Source organism: Vitis riparia, chromosome 15 (genome assembly GCF_004353265.1).
Source record: "Vitis riparia cultivar Riparia Gloire de Montpellier isolate 1030 chromosome 15, EGFV_Vit.rip_1.0, whole genome shotgun sequence".
In the NCBI taxonomy this organism is placed as follows: domain Eukaryota; kingdom Viridiplantae; phylum Streptophyta; class Magnoliopsida; order Vitales; family Vitaceae; genus Vitis; species Vitis riparia.
The window spans coordinates 20,710,914-20,732,405 of record NC_048445.1 but is presented as its reverse complement, the minus strand read 5'-3'; the positions used below and the strand labels follow the sequence as shown (position 1 = coordinate 20,732,405).

Sequence of the window (21,492 nt, the reverse complement as noted above, 5' to 3'; positions counted from 1 at the left end):
ATTTAATACAATTGAGTTAAATGAATCATAATTTTAGTATTAAATATATTTTAAAATTAGACATATTATAATTAAATATCACAATATTATTATGGAATATATTTGATATAATTTAATAATAATTATATACTTATAAAATTCATATTTTTATTGATGTATACGATATTTATTATCAAATATGATAAATCATATCATATTATAGACCCCATTTTGGGGCTCACTTTTGTGTAGATCTTTTTGCCAGGTGGAAGGCTTTGGAAGACCACGTTTAGCCTCGTGGTTGGCAGTTGGAGAATCATGTTAATGGTTTGGAGAAGCAATGGGAGGTTGACACGTGCTATGGAAGATTCTGGAGGGAGCGTATTATGTTAGATAGGGACAGTGAGGCTATTAGAGGGAGAGGATATTTTGGTTGTTGTTACAGAGAGGTATAGGTAGCTTGGGAGGCAAGGCAGAGAAATAGAGGGAGACTTGGAGGAGCGTGTTTTTGGGGGTTACTTGGGAGAGAGGATACCTAGGGTGATTCTTTCTGGAGCAAGTTATAGAGAAACGTTTTTTTCAGTAGCTTAGGAGGGATTTTTGGGAGGCAGTTTTTTTTTTGGAGAGCTGAAGTTACGGAGTAGGGATTTCTGGGCTAGTTTTGGAAGGGTCAAGAGAGTTCAAAGACGATTAAATCTGGTTCGAGGAGACATTTCAGGTATATTCACTGTGAACTATGCATTCCTCATTTTTGGATGTTATTTTACTTGGTGTCACTGTGGATTTTTGCATTATTCATGCACCTGTGCTATTGATTCTTTCTCTATTTCATTAATTTGGCTTGAAAAACTGATAAGGACCTTTATCATATCCATTATGGGGCATCTAGAGATGTGGGTGGCATTTTTATTTTGAATCTATTTATGTTTTTCTCCACCAGTATGAGCCCATTGATCCATCCTAAGATTGTGGCTTCACTGGGTTTCTATTTTTCATGTTTGTTATCTTCCTCCATTTTCTGTTTTTCTTTCACTATTTGCTTTTGCTCAAAGAGAGACTCTAAGTTTCCTGGTAACTACTTCACCAATGTTTTATGGGTTGAGATTTTTGGGAGGAAAAAAATGGGTAAGCTTTGTGCCAGAGGAAGTTCACAGGGGATGCCAATGAAAAGAGCAGAAAATGGGATGATGATGATTTGATTATGGAAGTGCTTCCAGAGGGGAAAACTGAATGAAATTTGAAAAGTAAAATGAGAAATCAAGTTTGAATGAAGGGAACGACTCTTCTCTTAGTGGTTGTAATATAGAAAGTGGGTCACTGAATGCTCAGGAAAATGTAGATTCCAGCGTGATTAGTTATTTCAGTGGTGACATCTGCAAGTTTTGGTTCGAAAGACCCCCTGAAACACCAGATGCCACACCCCATGTTATCCCATTGTGTTCCAATCATATAAACCTCATCTCTCCATGCATCCAGCCCAAGCCTCAGCCCATCTTCATCAGCTACAAGCTTGGCCAGTACAATGTCTAGTTGCACTTGTAACAGCACCGACAACATTGTTAATTCAATTCCATACTTAACTGGACCTTACCACCATGTCCAATGTAGTTCTAGACTCAACCGTCGTCAGTCTGCCCAAATGGATCCAGTTGCTGTTAAGTAAGACCAAATAATAGGAGTGACGATGAAGATGATGAACATGGTATTTATCAATCAAATTCCTAAACCAGACATTTTTCTCAGGCTGATGAATATTATGATGCAGTCAGTTTTGATGAGATTGAGAGTGTATATGGAACATTTGAAGATGGCAGTTGCAAAGATCAATGCTCATCGCCCCAATGTTCTTTTGGTAAGGAAGTTAGTATATCGATTTGCACAAGAGCATCTTCTGGAAAAGGATATATCACTCGTTCTGAATATCAAAATGCTACTTCCAGAACGTATATCTCACTGCAAGGGTGTGCAAATCGTCCCTTCAATTGATCATCTCACATCGCCAAAGCTGGGGTACTGTGACATATTCCATGTGGAGGAGTTTCTTGAAGAGTGCAAGAAGATCATACCTAATCAAGGGATTTGGGTTAGCATTCTGCCAGCTTATGCACATGTTGGAGCCTTGCAACAAGGAATGAGAATCCAGAGGTGGGCTCCACAGTTCATTTGAATTGCAATTTGGGTGGAATAAATTGTTATTTCGAAATACCGGCGGGTGCATTTCCTCTCCATTTTCAACCACAGTGCTTACCTCATATCCACATCACCGTTCGTTTCCCATTTGCTCACTGTCCTCTATGTCTTTCCTTCCTCATTTGGCCGCCACCTTTAACTTATTCCTTTCATATTCACCACATACCCATCACACCCACCTCCATGCCCATATTTTTTTTTTTCCAATATCCATTAACCCACATTTAGTCCATCTCACTCCATTTTTAATCCTCATACTCACCATGCCCATTTCTCTACACCATGTACCCTTCATACCCATTTTCCAATACCCATTAAACCCATTCCCCCAACTTTGGATGGCCATGCATGGCCACATGAACCTTTGCAAATGTTTCTACCATTCTATTCCATCCCTCATATTTTGATACCCATCATCATGCCCATTTTCTCACACCTCATGTACCCATCACTGTCCATGCTCACCACCCATATCTTCATCTTCTCCAACCACCAAATCATCCATTCCACCCATGAACAAGATCACTAACCTATTTTTCTCACTTTCTCTCACTACTCATGGCTATGCATGGTCATCCTCATTTCTCTCACACCCCCTACCCATCATACCCATTTCTCTCACTACTACTCATTTTTGGCTCATTTCCTACATACATAAAGTCCCATGCCCACAATCACCCTCAAGGGTCCCCACACCACCATCCACCTATGCCCTACCCTCTACCCGATCTCCTTGTCACCCTTCCCATTCCCCTATCTGCATGACACACATGATATTTTCCAGCATGGAAAATGTGGGAATATTGGCTTGATGAATCTGGTTTCTCAAGTTGTTCATCATGGTGGAGGGCATGTTCTTGGGAGCATTCCCAGAACTCTGATGTGCAAAGAGATAACATGAGAGACAGTTGGAGAGGACATGGCCTATGGCCAATGTGCACCAAAGAAAAGTAGAAATGGCCCATTCCCTACTTTCTTCTCCTCCTAGTGCACTTTTAAAATGCCAAGGGGTTAATGCTAAAGGTTTCTTGAAAGCTGCTTTGAGAAAAGAAGAACCTTAAGCGTAGGTTGATTGTGCAGGAAATCTGCAGGTTTGGCGTGTAGATGGCCAAGAGAAGACTCTTCTTTCAACTTATGACCAGTCAAAATTGTACAGTGGTAATTGCTACATCTTTCAATATTCGTATCCTAGAGAAGCTAAGGAGGAACTCTAGGAGAAGGTTGAGAAAGATTGAAGACAACAACACTTTGGTTTTCCATGTTGAAATTTGCGCTAACAAGAAGAAGATAAAGGATAGGCCTTAGACCACAGTGTAGTGCCAATGAAAGCTTTGATGCCAACAATGTTAGTTCAAGAACACAAAGATAAAACAATCACACATACGGTACACGAGGTTTTAATGTGGTTCAACCAACCATGCCAGCGTCCACAGATGAGAGATAATGATTCCACTATACAATAGAGAATATTACAGAGAACAGAACCAGATACAACTATTGGGTTCCCGAAACATCCCATGTTTTCCCACTCCTTGTATCCATACCTTACTACGAGCCCTCTCGCTCCACCGGGTACCTCCTGTTCTTCCTCACATCTCTATCAACCTCGTATAGTCTCTACAGGTCCATCTCCATCTCATAACTTTTTCCCCTCATGACCTAGAATATTTATAGAGATATTTCCAACAACCTTCCTTATTCTATAAGAAAGTCTAATATTACAATAATATATCAACCTAGAAATATTCTATATAATATTCTTTACAAAAAGGAATCTATACTAATTAGGAATTTGGGACACTTCCTAACAATCTCCACCTTGGACCAAATTCCATGAAGTTAATCTTCAATCTCTCCATGACACAAACCTTTTTGTATCATATCACCACGAAAGAGCAATCGACTCCACCTTCAGTGAAAATTCCTTTTGTTTTCATCTTGTGTGCTTTGTGATCTTTTACTCTTCCAAAAATCTTCAACCCAAGCTCTGATACCAGTTGTTGTGTCAGCGAAAACTTTGATGCCAACAATGTTAGTTCAAGAACACAAAGATAAAACAATCACACATATGGTATACGAGGTTTTAATGTGGTTCGGCCAACCATAGCTACGTCCACAGATGAGAGAGAATGATTTCACTATACAATAGGGAATATTATAGAGGACATAATTAGATACAACTATTGGTTCCCGAAAATCCCATGTTTCCCCACTCCTTGTATCCATACCCTACTACGAGCTCTCGCTCCACCGAGTACCTCCCGTTCTTCCTCACATCTCTATCCACCTCGTATAGTTTCTACAGGTCTATCTCCATCTCATAACTTTTTTCCTTCATTACCTAGAATATTTATAGAGATATTTCCAACAACATTCCTTATTTTATAAGGAAGTCTAATATTATAATAATATATCAACCTAGAAATATTCTATATAATATTCTTTACAAAAAGGAATCTATACTAATTAGGAATTTGGGACACTTCCTAACCCATAAAAAGGGTCATCTCATGCTGGAGTATTAGGCTTTGGGGTATTGTTGAAGGATGGAGCCTACATAATATATACGGTCTGGTTATAGGGAACTGTTTTACGTCATCCGAGAGTTCAAGCTGAAATTGCGGGTTGTGATGGCACTTCATGAGCATAAAGGAAATAGAACTTCTTAAAGCAGGCCAGAAGCTCAATACTCCGACAAGTGGATCCAGTCTTGTCATGCCTCCACTCCTTTATTTGAGAAAGTAAAAATCAGAACCAATAGGAGGAGAAGATGGTTTTGAGGGGGAAACTATCAGTGTCCAATCCAGTTCCTTGTCCGTGACTCATTCTCTTGATTAAAGTGCCATTTGCCTCCAAGACCGTGTTACTTTATCAATCTCATCATGCTTAATCCTTAGAGGTCAATGTCGATCGTTTGTGACACCTCCCTCCTTGAATGAGTTTACTGTCTAGCTTGTACCTGTGGGGCATGGAAAAGATGTCCCCACACTGCAGGCCATGATAGTAAAACTTGGGGTCTTTCTACTGTTGAGGAATTTGAGTCGGTTCCTCACCTCTGCCGTTACATCCTAGCTGTCTATGAAGAAGATCCTCGTCACCCTCGCCTATCATGAAACGAAGCATTGATTTCAGAGAATTGGAAGACGGAGTTGCGAACCCAGAAGCCTCAACTGTTGGATTGAAATTTGAGGAGAAACTGACTGATGAAGGAGTTGATGAGATGATTAAGGAGACAGTCACTTCGCCCATTACATTAAGATGTTTGTATTGGATGAAGTTGATGAAATGCTTTCACGAGGTCTCAAGGATCAGATCTATGACATTTTCTAGCTCCTGCCATCTAAAGTCGAGGGTTAGAAGAGAGGGTATGACTACGAAAGTAAAATCTGCAGTTTATTCATCTCAGGTTGGCATTCTTGTGGTTATTATCAATGGGTATGCTACTGGAAGTATCTTAAGGGCACTTAATGAGGAGCGTATTGGTACTATCTTTCATAGGGATGCCTATAAATGGGTGCAAGTTAAAGAAGTTGGCTCGCGTGAGATGGTAATTGCAGCAAGGGAAAGTTCCAGGCGGCTTTAGGCAATGTTTTCACAAGACAAGAAGAAGATTTTATTGGTCATAGCCAATGTGCTAGAAACAAATGAAGAACTCATTAAAGTTGAAAATGATGCTGATGTTAAGGCAGCACAATTGGCAAGATATGAAAAATCATTGGTTTCAAGGCTGGTTCTAAAGCCAGAAAAGATTTCAAGCCTTGCAAACTCAATTTGTGTGCTTGCAAACATGGAAGAGCCAATTGATCATGTTTTAAAGAGAACTAAGGTTGCAGATGGACTTATCCTAGAGAAGATGCCATGCCCATTATGTGTGCTTCTAATTGTTTTTTTTTTTTTGTCTCAACCAGATGCTCTAGTGCAGATGGCTACATTAGCAATCCGAAGTGGGAACAGACTTCTCTTGAAAAGTGGAAAAGAGGCCAAGCGATCTAATGCAATCTTGCACAAGGTTATAACTGAAGCCATCCCAGACAGTGTTGGGAAGAAACTAATTGGACTTGTGACTTCAAGAGAGGAGATCCCTGATCTCCTCAAGCTTGACGATGTGATCGACCTTGTAATCCCAAGAGGCAACAATAATCTTGCTTTTCAAATAAAGGATTCAATAAAAATTCCTGTTTTGGATCATGTAAGAAGAGAGTGTTTCACGGTTCGGATGAGAATGGCTGGAGGATGTTGGATGAGAGGGGGTGAAGCTCCATCAGCAGTGAAAAGAGAGGATCGGATTATAGAGACGCAGGAGGATCTTTGGTCTTGCCTTACCGTTATCTTTGGTGGAGTTCTTATGAAGGTGGTGAGAACTGTAACACTAAAAGACCCCTCAGGCCATCAGAAGTCTGCATGGTATTTTTTCCATTGACGATGAGCTACCTACAGAACAGACTTAGTGGCACCCCGGGCCCACAGGCACAATCCCTGTTTGCATGGTTATCCTTCCTAGGCCCATTTTCAAAGCCCACGGCTTTCAAAACTGGTTTTTGAAAATCCAGTTTCAAAATAATCCAACTTTTCATTCTTCTTTAGTGTTTTAGGTTCTAAAAAATTCCATTTTCAATAAAACTGGTTGCCATTCTCTTCGGCAAGCCTTTTTCACATCTTCCATGATTTTTAAATGTTTTAAAATAAGCGCGAAAAAATTTCATAATTTCAAGTAATGGAATCTATGAAATTAATTTGTACAAGAAATAAATTAGGCTTTGGTAGGGACCCAACATTAGTGATGTTTTCTCTCTAAAAATAAATTTAAGTGAAATGCCCTGTTTACCATTGGTGGTTTCTTATTTTGTTTAGTGATGCATGTGACATATTTTATGCTCATTATTATGCACTAACCCTCATTTCATGATAGCGCATTACTCGCTTGCTGCTAAGGTACACATGCACTCTCACTTTGGCCATTCTCTATGCATTACTTTGACACCCTTGCGTGTGATCATTTTGGTATCTCTTGATCTACTAACCAATTGTCATGCTTGCTTCATTTTATTAGTAGAGACCCGTTTTTATGGACTTAGAAGGGTGCTACGGTCTTTACTGTATCTTCCTAATAAGTAACCTGACCCCCGAGCCCAGATTTAGTTTTTCACAGACCACATTTTCCAAATAAGGAGTCACACTTAGTGTTTTCTTTCTTATTTTGTTTACCCTTTAAAAATAAAATAAAAATAAGTGGCGACTCCAAGTCATTTTCTAAAAAAGGTAAATCATTTTCAAATAAAAAGCGAGTTCGCCATTGAGTGGAAGCGCATGAGCAGAAATACGGGATCCACACATACATATATCAAATTCTTGAATAAAATAACTTTAAAATATCTATTGTACTTTTAATTATTTTTCTCTTTCAAATGGAATCACAAACTTGTACATTTTTAGTCTCCAAAGCGTCAATCATTTCAAGTTATTGGAGGGAAAAACATATAGAGGGAAAAAGGTTAGAAAATTTAAAAGTTTAAAAGTTTTTGTCTTGTTTTTACTCATGGATGAAAAATATAAGGGAAGAAAATTAAGCGCAGTTTGAACGATTTTCTAATATTTATTTTTAAAAATTATTTTAAAGTTAAATAACATAAAAGAAAAAACTTGTTTACATAAATTGTTTCTAAAAATAATTTTTTCATTTTGATTTTTTTTTAAAATATTGTAAGTTCTATTTACATAATACTAATTAAATTTAATTCAAGTCTTGTTAAAAATGAAAATGGTTTTGTAATTAAAATAATAATGAATAATAGTATTAAAACAAAATCATAACAAATATGGATATTAGCATCATCCTAAAAGCATATTTGATCTTTTTTATAATAATAATAATAATAATAATAATAATTTTAAAATAATAGTAGTTAATCAATAATATTTTATTTAAAATGAATTTAAAAATAAATAAAGTTTAACTTTTTAATATGTAATTAAATAAGCCAATCTTTTCATTAAAAGCACACAGTACTTAATTATGAGCAAAGTATTTTGAAATGCATTGATTTAATTAATTCTTTAATGAATTTTTTAATTTATAGTTAAGAATATATTTATATAGTGAGAAAGTTTAGAAAATATAGTTGTGTATATGAGTAGAAATAGTAAAATCATGATATTGATTTTGGTATATTATTTATTATAGTGTAGATCTATTTTTGAGTTTTAAATTATTTTTTAAAATTATTAAACTTATTAATAAATTTAATACAATGTGTTTTGATTTGAAGTTCATTTCTCTAGTGAGAAAATTTGTAAAAATATAATTATATATAGAAAAGAAATAATACAGTTATTGTGGATAAATTTTTATTTATAAAAATTTCATGTATCAAGTAGGTCGCTACTTAAATTTTAAATTATTTTAAAAAATTACTAGACTTATTAATGAATCCAATGTACAAAGTTTTGCTTAATTTGGAGTTTATTTTTTTAGTGAAAAAAAAATATTTAAAAAAATCATGGTTTTATGTAAAAGAGAAAAAATTAAATTATTTTAGACCAATTTTTGTTCATTAATTAATTCAGGTATTAATTGGGTTACTATTTGAGTTTTAAGTTATTTTTAAACATTGTTAGACTCGTTAATGAATCTAACACATCAAATCTTGTTTAATTTAAAGTTTATTTGCCTAATAAAAAAATTTGTAAAAATTTGATTATATGCAAAGAAGAAACTAGCTAGCTAAGTTAATTCAAAATGAGTTTTGGTATATGACATTCTAATCTAATTAAGTTTTCTACCTTCTAGTACTAACTAAATCGATTTTTGAATATCAATTTTTTTTTATTAATTAATAAATTTTATGTATCAAGTATAGTTTGATTTAGAATTTATTTGCTTGATAAAAAAATTTAAAGAAGCTGAAGAAAATTATGAAAACACGTGTAATTAAAAAAAAAAAATCATATTTGAAGACTTTTAGTATTGGTGTTAAATTGTAGAGAGAAGAAAAAAAATATCATATTTAATTTTATTTGCTTTTTATGTATTTTTTTTTAATAAAATTCTACATGTTTTCCTTTTATTTTTAAAAACTAGTAAAAACAATTTTTCATATTTCTTTTATTTTTCTTAGTATTTTTGTTCCACCCCTTATGATTTCTTGCTCTTGATGAAAATGAAAAAAATTAAGAGGCAAATAATTTTTTTGTGTACAATTTGAGTAAATTTTCATAGAGATCAATTGTAATCTAAACAAAAGCACTAAGGCATGCCAAATTTGTAAAAAATAGACTACAAAGGAAGAAGGAGGACCGGTTATTTTGACTTTGGCAATTTCCATTTCATTTGCTTAAATACAAAAGAAAATAATTAAAAACACAAACCAACCAATCAACCAACCAACAGGAGGGAAACATAGAAAAGAAAACATGGCCAGGCCCTTAACTATGAGCTAGGCTTATGTCGTGGCGCCTTTAAGAAGGTATCGAGTACAAGATCAATGTAGAAGGGAAACTGCTTCATAGCAAAATATGCTACCGGCAGACATGCTATACCGTACACCAGAAAAGCATTATGCTCCAAGTCATCTCTCATCAGAAAGAAGTGGCCTGCACAGAAACAAACCAACTTGGCCGCTAACGATATAAAAAGATATGTTAAGGCGTACAAGAACTTTCCTGGCAACTGTTTTTCAAAATCCTTTGGTCTGTGTCTAGGGGTAAGAATGGCCAGAAAGGAGACGATAGAGGTGAGAGAAAATGACAGAGCAATTAGAGATGAAATTGCAAAGACAATAAAGCCTGGATGATGCTTATTATTACTATCCTTATTAATTCAATTTTCAAAATCAATATTCTAGTAATTTGATATCATTATTATTATTATTAATTCAACTTTTAAGGCATTATTATTATTATTAATATTATTATAATTAACAAATATTATTATTATTATTGTCGGCGGATATTATTATTACCACTATTATTATTATTAACTGATATTATTATAATTATTATTAGCGGATATTATTTTTGTTAGTTATTATTATTGCAATTATTATTATCAATTGTTATTATTATTACCATTGTTATTATTGTTATCATTGTTATTATTATTATTAATTCAATTTCTCGAACCTTATTATCGTTATTATTATTATTATTATTATCGTTATTATTATTTCTATTATTGTTATTATTATTGATTATCATTGTTACTATTATTATTATTGTTATTATCGTTATTCTTATTATTATTATCATCATTATTATTACAATCGGTTCAACTTTCAAAATCTTATTCTTATTCTTATTATTAATCCGACCTTTTAAAACCGTATCATTAATCTTATTATTATTATTATTATTAATTCCACCTTCAAAATCTTATCCTTATTTTTATTATTAATCCAACCTTTTAAAATCTTATCATTAATCATATTATTATTATTATTATTATTAATTCCACCTTCAAAATCTTACTCTTATTTTCATTATTAATCCAACCTTTTAAAATCTTATCATTAATCTTATTATTATTATTATTAATTCCACCTTCAAAATCTTGTCCTTATTTTCATTATTAATCCAATCTTTTAAAATCCTATCATTAATCTTATTAGTATTATTATTAATTCCACCTTCAAAATCTTATCCTTATTTTCATTATTAATCCAACCTTTTAAAATCTTATCATTAATCATATTATTATTATTATTATTATTATTAATTCCACCTTCAAGATCTTATCTTTATTTTTATTATTAATCCAACCTTTTAAAACCTTATCATTAATCTTATTATTACTATTATTATTAATCCCACTTTCAAAATCTTATTCTTATCTTTACTATTAATTCAAACTTTCACAACCTTATCATTATTATTATTGTTAATTAAACTTCCAAAATCTTATTATTATTATTATTATTACTATTAATTCTAACTTTCAAAACCTTATCATTATTATTATTGTTAATTCAAACCTTCAAAATCTTATTATTATTATTATTAATTCAAACTTTTCAAACCTTATTATCATTATTGCTATTAATTCAAACTTTCGAAATCTCATCATTAATCTTATTTATTATTATTATTATTATTATTATTATTATTATTATTATTATTATTATTATTATTATCAGTGATTTATTGTTATTATTGTTATTATTAAAATTTGTACCCTCGCAATTCAATTTCCTAAAGTTCATTATATTATTATTATTATTATTATTCTTATTATTATTATTATCATTATTAAAAATTTACACTCTAGCCATTCAATTTCCTGAAGTTCATTTATTATTATTATTATTATTATTAAAATCTATATTCTCGCAGTTTAATTTCCCAAAGTTCATTCCTTATTGTTGTTACAACTTCGACTTTCAAAATCCATATCCTTGCAGTTTAATTCCCTGAAGTTCATTTCTTGTTTTCTTTGGCAAATTTCCATTTTGACTACCAAAGCTCTAATCTTTTAAAATTAATTCCCGAAATCTCCAACTTTCCAATAAACTCCAATAATCCAGTTTTCACCCGAATAGTTTTAATCTCTTTTCAGTCCCTAAATAATTTTCTAGTCTTCTTGATTTTGCATAAGCAATAATGGTTCCTTCATAATTCTAAAACACGAGATTTGTGGGATTAGTTCGTGGGCAATAAATTGGACTTTGGTGGGGGCCCTATGTTTGATCCCTATTGATTGTCAACTGTTGTGCTTAATATATTCTGCTTGATCTTCGTTTTGCACCCCGATATGCATGAGCTATAATTTGTATTTGTTAATTGTGTACTAATCTCATTTCTTGAAAGCGCATTGTGGCTCGTGGCTCAGGTACGCATACACCCTCATTCTGATACTTCACTATACATGTTCCGATTCGCATATGTGCATGATCATTCAGGATATTCATTGATTTCCTCATCAATTGCCATGATTGCTTCATTTTATTAGTAGAGACCCGACTTTAGGGGCTTAGAGGGGTGCTACGGTCTTTACCGTACCTTCCCGATAAGTAACCGGACCCCCGAACCCGATCCGGCTTTTCACAGACCGCCTTTTCCAAAACCAGGAGTCGCACTTAAGGTTTTTCTTTCTTATTTTGTTTACCCTTTTAAAAATAAAACAAAAATAAGTGGCGACTCCAAGTCATTCTTAATAAATAAAAATCATAATTTTTCAAATCAAAATCGAGCTCGCCATCGAGTGGGAAACGCATGAGCCGAAATGCGGGGTCCACATTTAAATTATTTTAAAAAATTACTAGACTCATTAATGAATCCAATGTAGTAAGTTTTACTTAATTTGGAGTTTATTTGTTTAGTGAATTTTTTTTTTAATAAATAAAATCATGGTTTTATGTAAAAGAGAAAAAATTAAATCATTTTAGACCAATTTTTGTTCTTAAATTAATTCGGGTATTAATTGGGTTACTATTTGAGTTTTAAGTTATTTTTAAACATTGTTAGATCATTAATAAATCTAACACATCAAATCTTGTTTAATTTAAAGTTTATTTTCCTAATAAAAAAATTTGTAAAAATTTGATTTTATGCAAAGAAGAATCTAGCTAGCTAAGTTAATTCAAAATGAGTTTTGGTATATGACATTCTAATCTAATTAAGTTTTCTACCTTCTAGTACTAACTAAATCGATTTTTGAATATCAATTTTTTTAATAATTAATAAATTTTATGTATCAAGTATAGTTTGATTTAGAATTTATTTGCTTGATAAAAAAATTTAAAGAAGTTGAAGAAAATTATGAAAATACGTGTAATTAAAACAAAATCATATTTGAAGACTTTTAGTATTGGTGTTAAATTGTAGAGAGAAGAAAAAAATATCATATTTAATTTTATTTGCTTTTTATGTTTTTTTTTTTATAAAATTCTACATGTTTTCCTTTTATTTTTAAAAACTAGTAAAAACAATTTTTCATATTTCTTTTATTTTTCTTAGTATTTTTGTTCCACCCCTTTAATTTTTTTAGTTCCACCCCTTATGATTTCTTGCTCTTGATGAAAATGAAAAAAAATTAAGAGGCAAATAATTTTTTTGTGTACAATTTGAGTAAATTTTCATAGAGATAGATCAATTGTAATCTAAACAAAAGCACTTAGGCATGCCAAATTTGTAAAAAAATAGACTACAAAGGAAGAAGGAGGACTGGTTATTTTGACTTCGGTAGTTTCCATTTCATTTGCTTAAATACAAAAGAAAAAAATTAAAAACACAAACCAACCAATCAACCAACCAACAGGAGGGAAACAAAGAAAAGAAAACCTGGCCAGGCCCTTAACTATGAGCTAGGCTTATATCGTGGCGCCTTTAAGAAGGTATCGAGGACAAGATCAATGTAGAAGGGAAACTGCTTCATAGCAAAATATGCTACCGGCAGACATGCTATCCCGTACACCAGAAAAGCATTATGCTCCAAGTCATCCCTCATCAGAAAGAAGTGGCCTGCACAGAAACAAACCAACTTGGCCGCTAACGATATAAAAAGATATGTTAAGGCGTACAAGAACTTTCCTGGCAACTGTTTTTCAAAATCCTTTGGTCTGTGTCTAGGGGTAAGAATGGCCAGAAAGGAGACGATAGAGGTGAGAGAAAATGACAGAGCAATTAGAGATGAAATTGCAAAGACAATAAAGCCTGGATGATGCTCAAGGTTTGGTCTGCTGCTGCCTTCCTTCATTCCGCCTAGTGGGGTGGCTGTTGTGGCAAAGGCCACTGTTGTCACAACCGTTGCCACTACAGAGCATGAATTAGAGGTGCTGATTAGCCATTTGCCTCATTCTTTTACCAAAACTTGGTGTGACTTCCTGTAGATATTTCCTTTTGTGTCATGTTTTCATTGTTGCAACCAATAAAGAAATCTCGTGGTAGAGAATACTACACGTACTGTCGTCAATTCCAAGTAATGCGATTTAAGCTAACAGTATAAAATAGGTCACCATGAGAAGGTGCAGATTATAAATGGGAATGGGTGTTAATGTGGTGGTATATCACAAGTAGTACTGGATACTTGATTTTTTCAAACTAATTAAACCAAAAAATATGAATATACATCCAACTTATACCACTTGATTTCCCGTTGCATTTGTAGTGCAGCAAATTGGTAAGGCTGATGATCACGTAAAGTTGCAGCAACATGCAACGCACTGTTCCCTTTATTATCAGCAACACGAAATGCACTCTCGTAAAAAGTGATATTCCGGACTAATTGCGCGTACAGTTTGGTTTGCCTATTTTCCACTTCCAAAAGCACTATATTCTTGCCGTCTGAGTCCCTGTCCGGAATGGCCATGGGGAGAGACGCTAGGATTGTCGAAACCATTTCAGTTATACCATTCTTCGCTGCCAGTAGTATTGGTGTCTCCCTTCCTTTGAGATGCTGTTTGGAGCTCAATTCTCCTTCCAACATTGGATTGTAAAAATTTGAACATTATAAAATTGACTATTGAATTATATGCTTCTAATAAATGTGTGAATTATATGGTTCTAATGAATGAGAGAGCTGAGAGTATATATATGTAGACCATTTTTCAAAATTGTAAGTGCAAAATTCATAATTAACTAGTTTGAACTTGTCCATCTGTGGACAAAAGTTTCTTGTATGAAGGTAAACTAATCGTTCTCTTGTCACTTACAAAGACACCAACTGAATATCATCTCTCCTCTAAGTAAAAGTAAAAGAATAAGGTAGAATTTTATTTTATTTTTATTTTTTTTATGAGTAATAAGAAATTTGATGCGTCCCATAGGATTGTAAAGTTAGAAAGACATACTTGCTTTCACATTCAATTGAAGCTTAGTTCTAATATGTACCATCAATAAGAACTCACTCCCTTGTGTTCCGATATTTTTCATTTCAAGGCTTAAATTTCCTTGACTTTAAAACATATTTATACAATTAAGAGAAACATATCAAAGTGTCAAGAACTTCTCTCTCTAACCAATATGGGTTGTACAATCTCTCCATAAGGTCATGATGTCCTTATTGTGCTTTATGGGATTGCGAGGCCATACAAATTATAACTTCCATATCCATTTGTGGATTTGCTATGATATCATTTATAACAATTTGCTCTTATGCTACATATCATCTCTTATGAGATTGCGAGATTAAATAGATTGGTTGACTTTTACATTTGGTTAGGAATAGACTCTCATATCGTCATGTATATAGATATTATCCCTTTCGAGTCTAAGTTTTTTTATGATTCTCTAGTGCATCTATATGGATAAATGGAGCCTACTACATATAAAGTAACAAAAACTTCCTTTCCTAAACGATGTAAGACAACATAATCATTCCCATAAAGACAAAATATCCTAATTTTTTCTCTTGACATTACTAGGTTAAACCAATTGATTCACTCGTCTATTTAGATAGAGAATTTGGCTCTAAAACCATTTATGATAATGGACTCCCTCATGTATAATATCATTTACTTTGAGCCTAAGGTTAGAATGGCTTTAATTTGATCTTAAGCCAATAATGAACAATATCCATACGCAAGAAAGCATGTCATTATAAATTTTTATGGCACCTCAAATCAAAAGGAAAAAAGGAGCTTGATCAAGTCATATATCAAGCTGGAAAACCCAACATAAGTGTTAGTGTATTAGTTTAGTTAGACTAAGTTGATAATTTTGTTTTATCCATCTTGATTAAGGATTCTTTATATTTTTATATGACTTACATACCTTTAACAGAGTAGGCATTATATACAAGCTAAAGATACCATCCTAACAAACTATACATGTGGAGCTAAGAGACTAAAGAGAAAATAATATCCTAATTGATTACATCTCTGAGCTTAACATCCCCCCTCAAGCTCATTGGTCTAGTGAGAACAGTGAGCTTGGAACGTAGAGTGATGAAACGTTGGGTGGAAAGAGGCTTGGTCATGCAATCAACAAGTTGATCATCAGAAGGTGTGAATTGGATAAAGAGAGAGCGTTGAAGAACACGTTCCCGGACAAAGTGGTAGTTGATTTCCACATGTTTGGTTTGGGCATGCAAAATAGGATTGGCAGCTAAGTATGTGGCACTGATATTGTCATAGAGAATGAGGGGAGGTTGAGTGGGAGTAATGGAAAGTTCATGAAGAAGAGATTCAATCCAAGCAATTTCAGTAGGCCCATTTGCTACCCCTTGGTACTCTGATTCGGTGTTGGATCGGGATACCACTTTTTGTTTGGAAGATGACCAAGAAACTAGATTAGAGCCAAGAAAGAGGCAGTAGCCACTGGTGCTACGCCTGTCATCAGGGCAGGAGGCCCAGTCGGCATCTGTATAGCAAGTGATGTTGAAGTTCAGGGAATGTTGTAGGAAGAGACCAAAATGAGATGTGCCTTTTAAGTATCGAAGAATACGTTTAACAGCCTGCCAGTGAACATCAGAGGGATGGTGCATGAATTGACACACTTTATTGACTGTAAAAGCTATATCTAGGCTTGTCATGGTACAATACTGAAGGGCACCAACAAAACTGTGATAATCTAAACCATTTTCAAGAGCCACACCATCATGAAGAGAGATTTTTTGTGTTAGAGGACATAGGAGTGAGACATGGCTTGGCATCCAACATAGAAGCCCGGGTAAGAAGATCAATGATATACTTTGCTTGGCTGAGGTGAAGACCAGTAGGGGTGCGATGAACCTCCAAGCCTACAAAATAGTGTAGAGGAACCAAAAACCTTTGTGGTGTGAACTATAACAAAGAAAAACACACTCCAATGACCTGTATTGGAGTTTATGGGTATTATAAGGGCGTATATATGGAAAACAAGAGGAACCAAAAACCTTAAGATGAGTGTAAGCTGGGAGTTTGTGATAGAGTGCAAAGTAAGGGGATTGATTGTGCAACACAGGGGTGGGGAGACGATTAATAAGGTAAGTGGTAGTTTGAAAGGCATAAGGTCAATAAGATAGGGGCATACCTAAGTCAGCAAGAAGGGATAATCCCATTTCAACCACATGGTGATTTTTTTGCTTAACCCGCCCATTGTGTTGTGATGTGTATGGACAAAATAAATGATGGACAATGCCCATATTAGAAAATAATATGGAGAGAGATCGAAACTCACCTCCCTAATCAGATTAGACGACCTTAATCTTGGTATTAAGATGATTTTCAATGAGAGCTTGAAACTTGAAAAAAGTAGGATATGCTTCATCTTTTTTTTTTTTTTTTTGAGCAAATAAAACCAAGTAAAGTGAGTATGATCATCAATAAAAAGTAAAAATAACAAGCACCAAAAATAGAGCGAGTAGGAGAAGGACCCCATAGGTTTGTATGAATTAACTTAAAAGGTTTTACTGTAATGAATGGAGACAAAGAAAAATGAAGCCTGTGGCTCTTTTCTAATTGATAAGAATTACAAAAATCAAGACGAATTTTCTGTGTTCGAGCAATATTATAAGAATCCAAGATTTGATTAACAACAGATAAAGCTGGGTGGCCTAGTCTCTTGTGCCACAGATTTGGATCCTTGATGTTGGCTATGAAAACTCGAGGAGGAAGGGAAATAACAGAAGAAGAGCATGATGATTGAACTTTGTATAAGCCACTATCAAGTTGACCTTGAAGGAGAACCCTTTTCAAAACCTAATCCTTGATAAGAAAATGAGTGGCATATAATTCAACAAAAACTTTATTATCAGAACACAATTTTGTAACACTAATAAGATTATTTGAAAATTTTGGAGTGTGATAGACTTGATGTAGAACAAGAGGAGAATACGAGGATGGTAGTTTTGTAGTACCAAGATGTGAGATGTAGAGTTGCTTACCGTTCCCAACTGTCACCTAATCTGAACCACTAAATGATGTCACAATGTCAAGCATGTTGATGTTCGGAGTAAAGTGATGTGTAACACTTAAGTCCATGTACCGATTTGAATCAGGAACAGTGTTATATGTAGCAATAGGATGAGCCATTACAGGGTAAGAAAATTCTAAAGGATTACAGAACTGGGAATTTGTGGGAAAAACAGTATTGAAAGATTTAGGAGAAGATTGAGGTGAATAGTTCAAATTTGTGCAATGGAAGCAAATAAGAGCAGTGTGTCCAAATTCTCCAAAAATTTGGCATTGAGGCTTTTGATTCTAGATTGAAAAATGTGGTTTCCATTGAGGTTGAGGCTATTGTGGTTGTGGTTTGCCCAAAATGCTGGGTTGATATTGACTAGTGGTTGGCTTAAAAGGTGGAGGAGAGTATCTAGGTTGAATGTGAGTACGATTGAATGGAGGTTGAGGAGTTGATTTATAAGGTTTCTTGTTCAGATGAGCCATATGGACTTGAGTAGAATTGAGAGAAACAAAGTTTTGTTGTTCAAGATGGAAGTCATAGCTAAGCAATAGGCTATGGATTTGCTCAATAGTTGGTTGATCAGATCGATTTTGAATGGAGGTAACAAAAGGATTATACTCATGATCTAATCCATTGAACAAATAGATGAGATGGTCTTTCTTAGAAACTGGTTCTCCTATTGCTGCAAGACTATTGCAAATGGATTTGAGCTTTTGAATATATTCACCAGTTAAGAGTCCATCTTTCTTGAGTGTTTGAAGCTTGGTAACTCGCGCCATAGAAGAGGCAGAGTAAATCTGATTAAGGGCGTTCCAAATCTCCATAGTTGTTGAATACCCAACAATCTGAGCCATTATATCTTCAGACAAGGATGCGTATAGCCAACTCATCAGAAGTCGATTGTATATCTTCCAAACCGAGTACTCTAGATTAATGATTTGTTGTTGCACATCGAGGAACCGAGGAGGGCAAGATCGAGATTTGTCAATGAAATCATCGAGTCCATTACCGATGATGACATTCAAAAGTTGATTATTCCAGATGAGGTAGTTCCAATTATCTAGCTTTACTGTGAGAGGTTGATTCATAGATGGGAAAGAAAAAGAAGGTGTGGTTACTAGTGGATGAAGGTTGTTTGACTGAGATAGTGGGTTTCACACATTCATAGTGCTAGTAGAAGGTGATTTGGAGGTTTCATTGAAAGAAGCCATGGAAGCTCTAATACTAAGATAATAGAGGTGATGAAACAGAGGGAAATAGAGAGATGAGAGGAAAAGATGCTGATATTATTTATCTCAGTGGTCTTCTACAATAACATAGCAGGCATTATATACAAGTTGAAGATACACATCCTAACCAACTGTACACGTGGAGCTAAAAGACTAGAGAGAAAATAATATCCTAACTGATTATATCTCTAGGCTTAACAGAGGATGATTGTATTATTGATCGGTTAATTAGGAATGAAAAATAAAAGACATAGAGTAGACTAGCTTGTACATAAATTAAAAAAAACAAAAAAACAAAAAATGGAAACAAATGTAAGTTGATAATTTTAAAAATAGAACAGTACTTCAAAAAAAAAAAAATTGAACTTAAAAAGAAAATATTTGTAAATATTTCTATGATTATCTAAGTTTCCTATTTTATTTTTCTTGAGTAAATTATGATTTTTAAATTGAGACTAAGTCGACTAGGTTTCTCTAACATAAATATGCCTCTTAGGAGAGTCTTATAATTCATGTGCCTGAGTTTCAAGTCATTATTCTTCAAAATTAATGGATTATAAGTCTATGGTTTCTGACTCTATCATTATTCTTAATAAAAATAATCCAATGAGCTCAAATGAGAGCTAAGTACCAAAAACACAAATGTGTCCAAGTAGTAGCTAAACTAGGAAATATCCCTAATCAAACATAGTTTCCATATAAATTTTTTTTAAATAGAAAATCAATTATCTCCTAATATATATATAACAAGTAGTAAACAATCCATAAAAACAAACAAAGAATAGGCCAAAATATTATTTTATATTTTAATATACAAATTCAAAATTAACAATTAAAATCCATTAGAAAAACAATCCAAGCTCATTAAGGCTATGTTTGGTTCCTGAAAAGTACTAAGGTAAGAATAAAAATAGTAAGAAAAATGGTTTTCTCATGTTTGGTTTCACTATGAAAAATAAGAAAGAAAATCAAATATAATTAAAATTAGTTAGAAATTTATGTATTTTGAAATTATTTAATCTTTATATAATGGAGAAAAATAAGTGAAATAAGTTTGAATAAACATATGAATATAATTTATTGACTTAAAATATATTTTTTATTTTCCTTCACTTTTTCTTTCGTTTTACTTATCTTTTATATTTTCTTTCCTTCGCATTTTTTCTCAAAATTTCCATATACCAAACATAACCTAAATGTTTATGAGAACATTACTTTTATTTTAACTTTCAAATTGGTCATTCTCTTTATCTATATTCCTTATTAGTCTTTGGTTGTTGCGAATATTATCTACTCTTAATCAACTCTTTGTTAATAAATCTAGCAAACCTTTTCTTATCCTTTATTTTTTACTTTATTTGATCATTTTTAGATTTTCCTAGTTATTGTTTAGAAAGAGAGAAGGAGAGAGCTTTACATACCTTCATCCTTTGGCTCATTCCTATCAAGAAAATCCCGCATTAGCCCTGGATGACATCCACTAGAAGTGCCATTGTAGTCATAGCTAGAAAATTTAAGCATAAGGTCCATGATCTGAACATACCATACATTCTTTCCTTTATTTGCTTTCATTTTCTCTCATCTCTTAATCCAAACAACCATGCAATTAAATGCATAAATATAGTTCCAACCTAAATGGTTAACATATCTATAACATATAGGGATAGTAAGTAGGATAGGGATATACCTATTAGTCCAAGGGTGACAAGCATTGCTCTACATATAGGTTTCATGATCATGATACTTGTGTCATAATTTGTGGGGAAAAGTTAAGGTCTTTCTTCATCTTTAATATTGCTTGATTGTTTCCCTATATATGAAAATGGATCCAATGAGGGTATTACTTTATTAGGAAGTAAAAATTTTAGGGTTCTATGGTACCCACTCTTCATTTTGGGGGTACCTACCCACATTTGACCCCAATAAAAAGATAACATGTGTAAAGTACATATCATTAAAAATTTTATAAAAACTTATCAAACCGGTAAAGATGACTTATTGGTGAGAAATAATCACATGCATTTCACATATATCTAAATATTACAACTTTTTTATAATTTATTATTAAATATAAAATATAATTTTTTATTTAATGCATTACCTAACTCTATCTAAAAAAAGAAAATCCTACCAACTACTCTTATACTCTCATTATTCATGTATAAAAAAAGGGATAGTAATTTAATATGAAAATTAAATAATTTCAACTATCAAATTACAAAATATGTAAGATGTATTTTGATGAATCAAATTTCAAGATCAAGTTTAAAACTTTTTGAAA

General features: G+C 33.2%; 1 protein-coding gene and 1 pseudogene across 1 annotated transcript; one reads left to right on the top strand and one right to left on the bottom strand.

Annotated features, from left to right (window-relative positions):
• The first annotated feature begins 5,278 nt into the window (after positions 1 to 5,278).
• LOC117932074 lies at positions 5,279 to 6,589 on the top strand (annotated as a pseudogene).
• A 6,867-nt stretch (positions 6,590 to 13,456) lies between these two features.
• On the bottom strand, positions 13,457 to 14,497 carry LOC117932072. Its single transcript, XM_034853110.1, has 2 exons — positions 14,241 to 14,497; positions 13,457 to 13,934 (listed from the first exon to the last, which is right to left on the bottom strand). Exons 1-2 carry the CDS (start codon positions 14,495 to 14,497, stop codon positions 13,457 to 13,459), a joined length of 735 nt encoding a protein of 244 aa, XP_034709001.1.
• Between the last annotated feature and the right edge of the window lie 6,995 nt (positions 14,498 to 21,492).

Excerpts from the sequence above, each read along its gene's own strand:
- LOC117932072 (XM_034853110.1), bottom strand. The coding sequence starts at position 14,497 with ATGGTTTCGACAATCCTAGCGTCTCTCCCCATGGCCATTCCGGACAGG. Across the intron at positions 13,935-14,240 it reads ATGCAACGGGAAATCAAGTG|CACCTCTAATTCATGCTCTG; the intron begins GTATAAGTTGGA and ends ATGGCTAATCAG.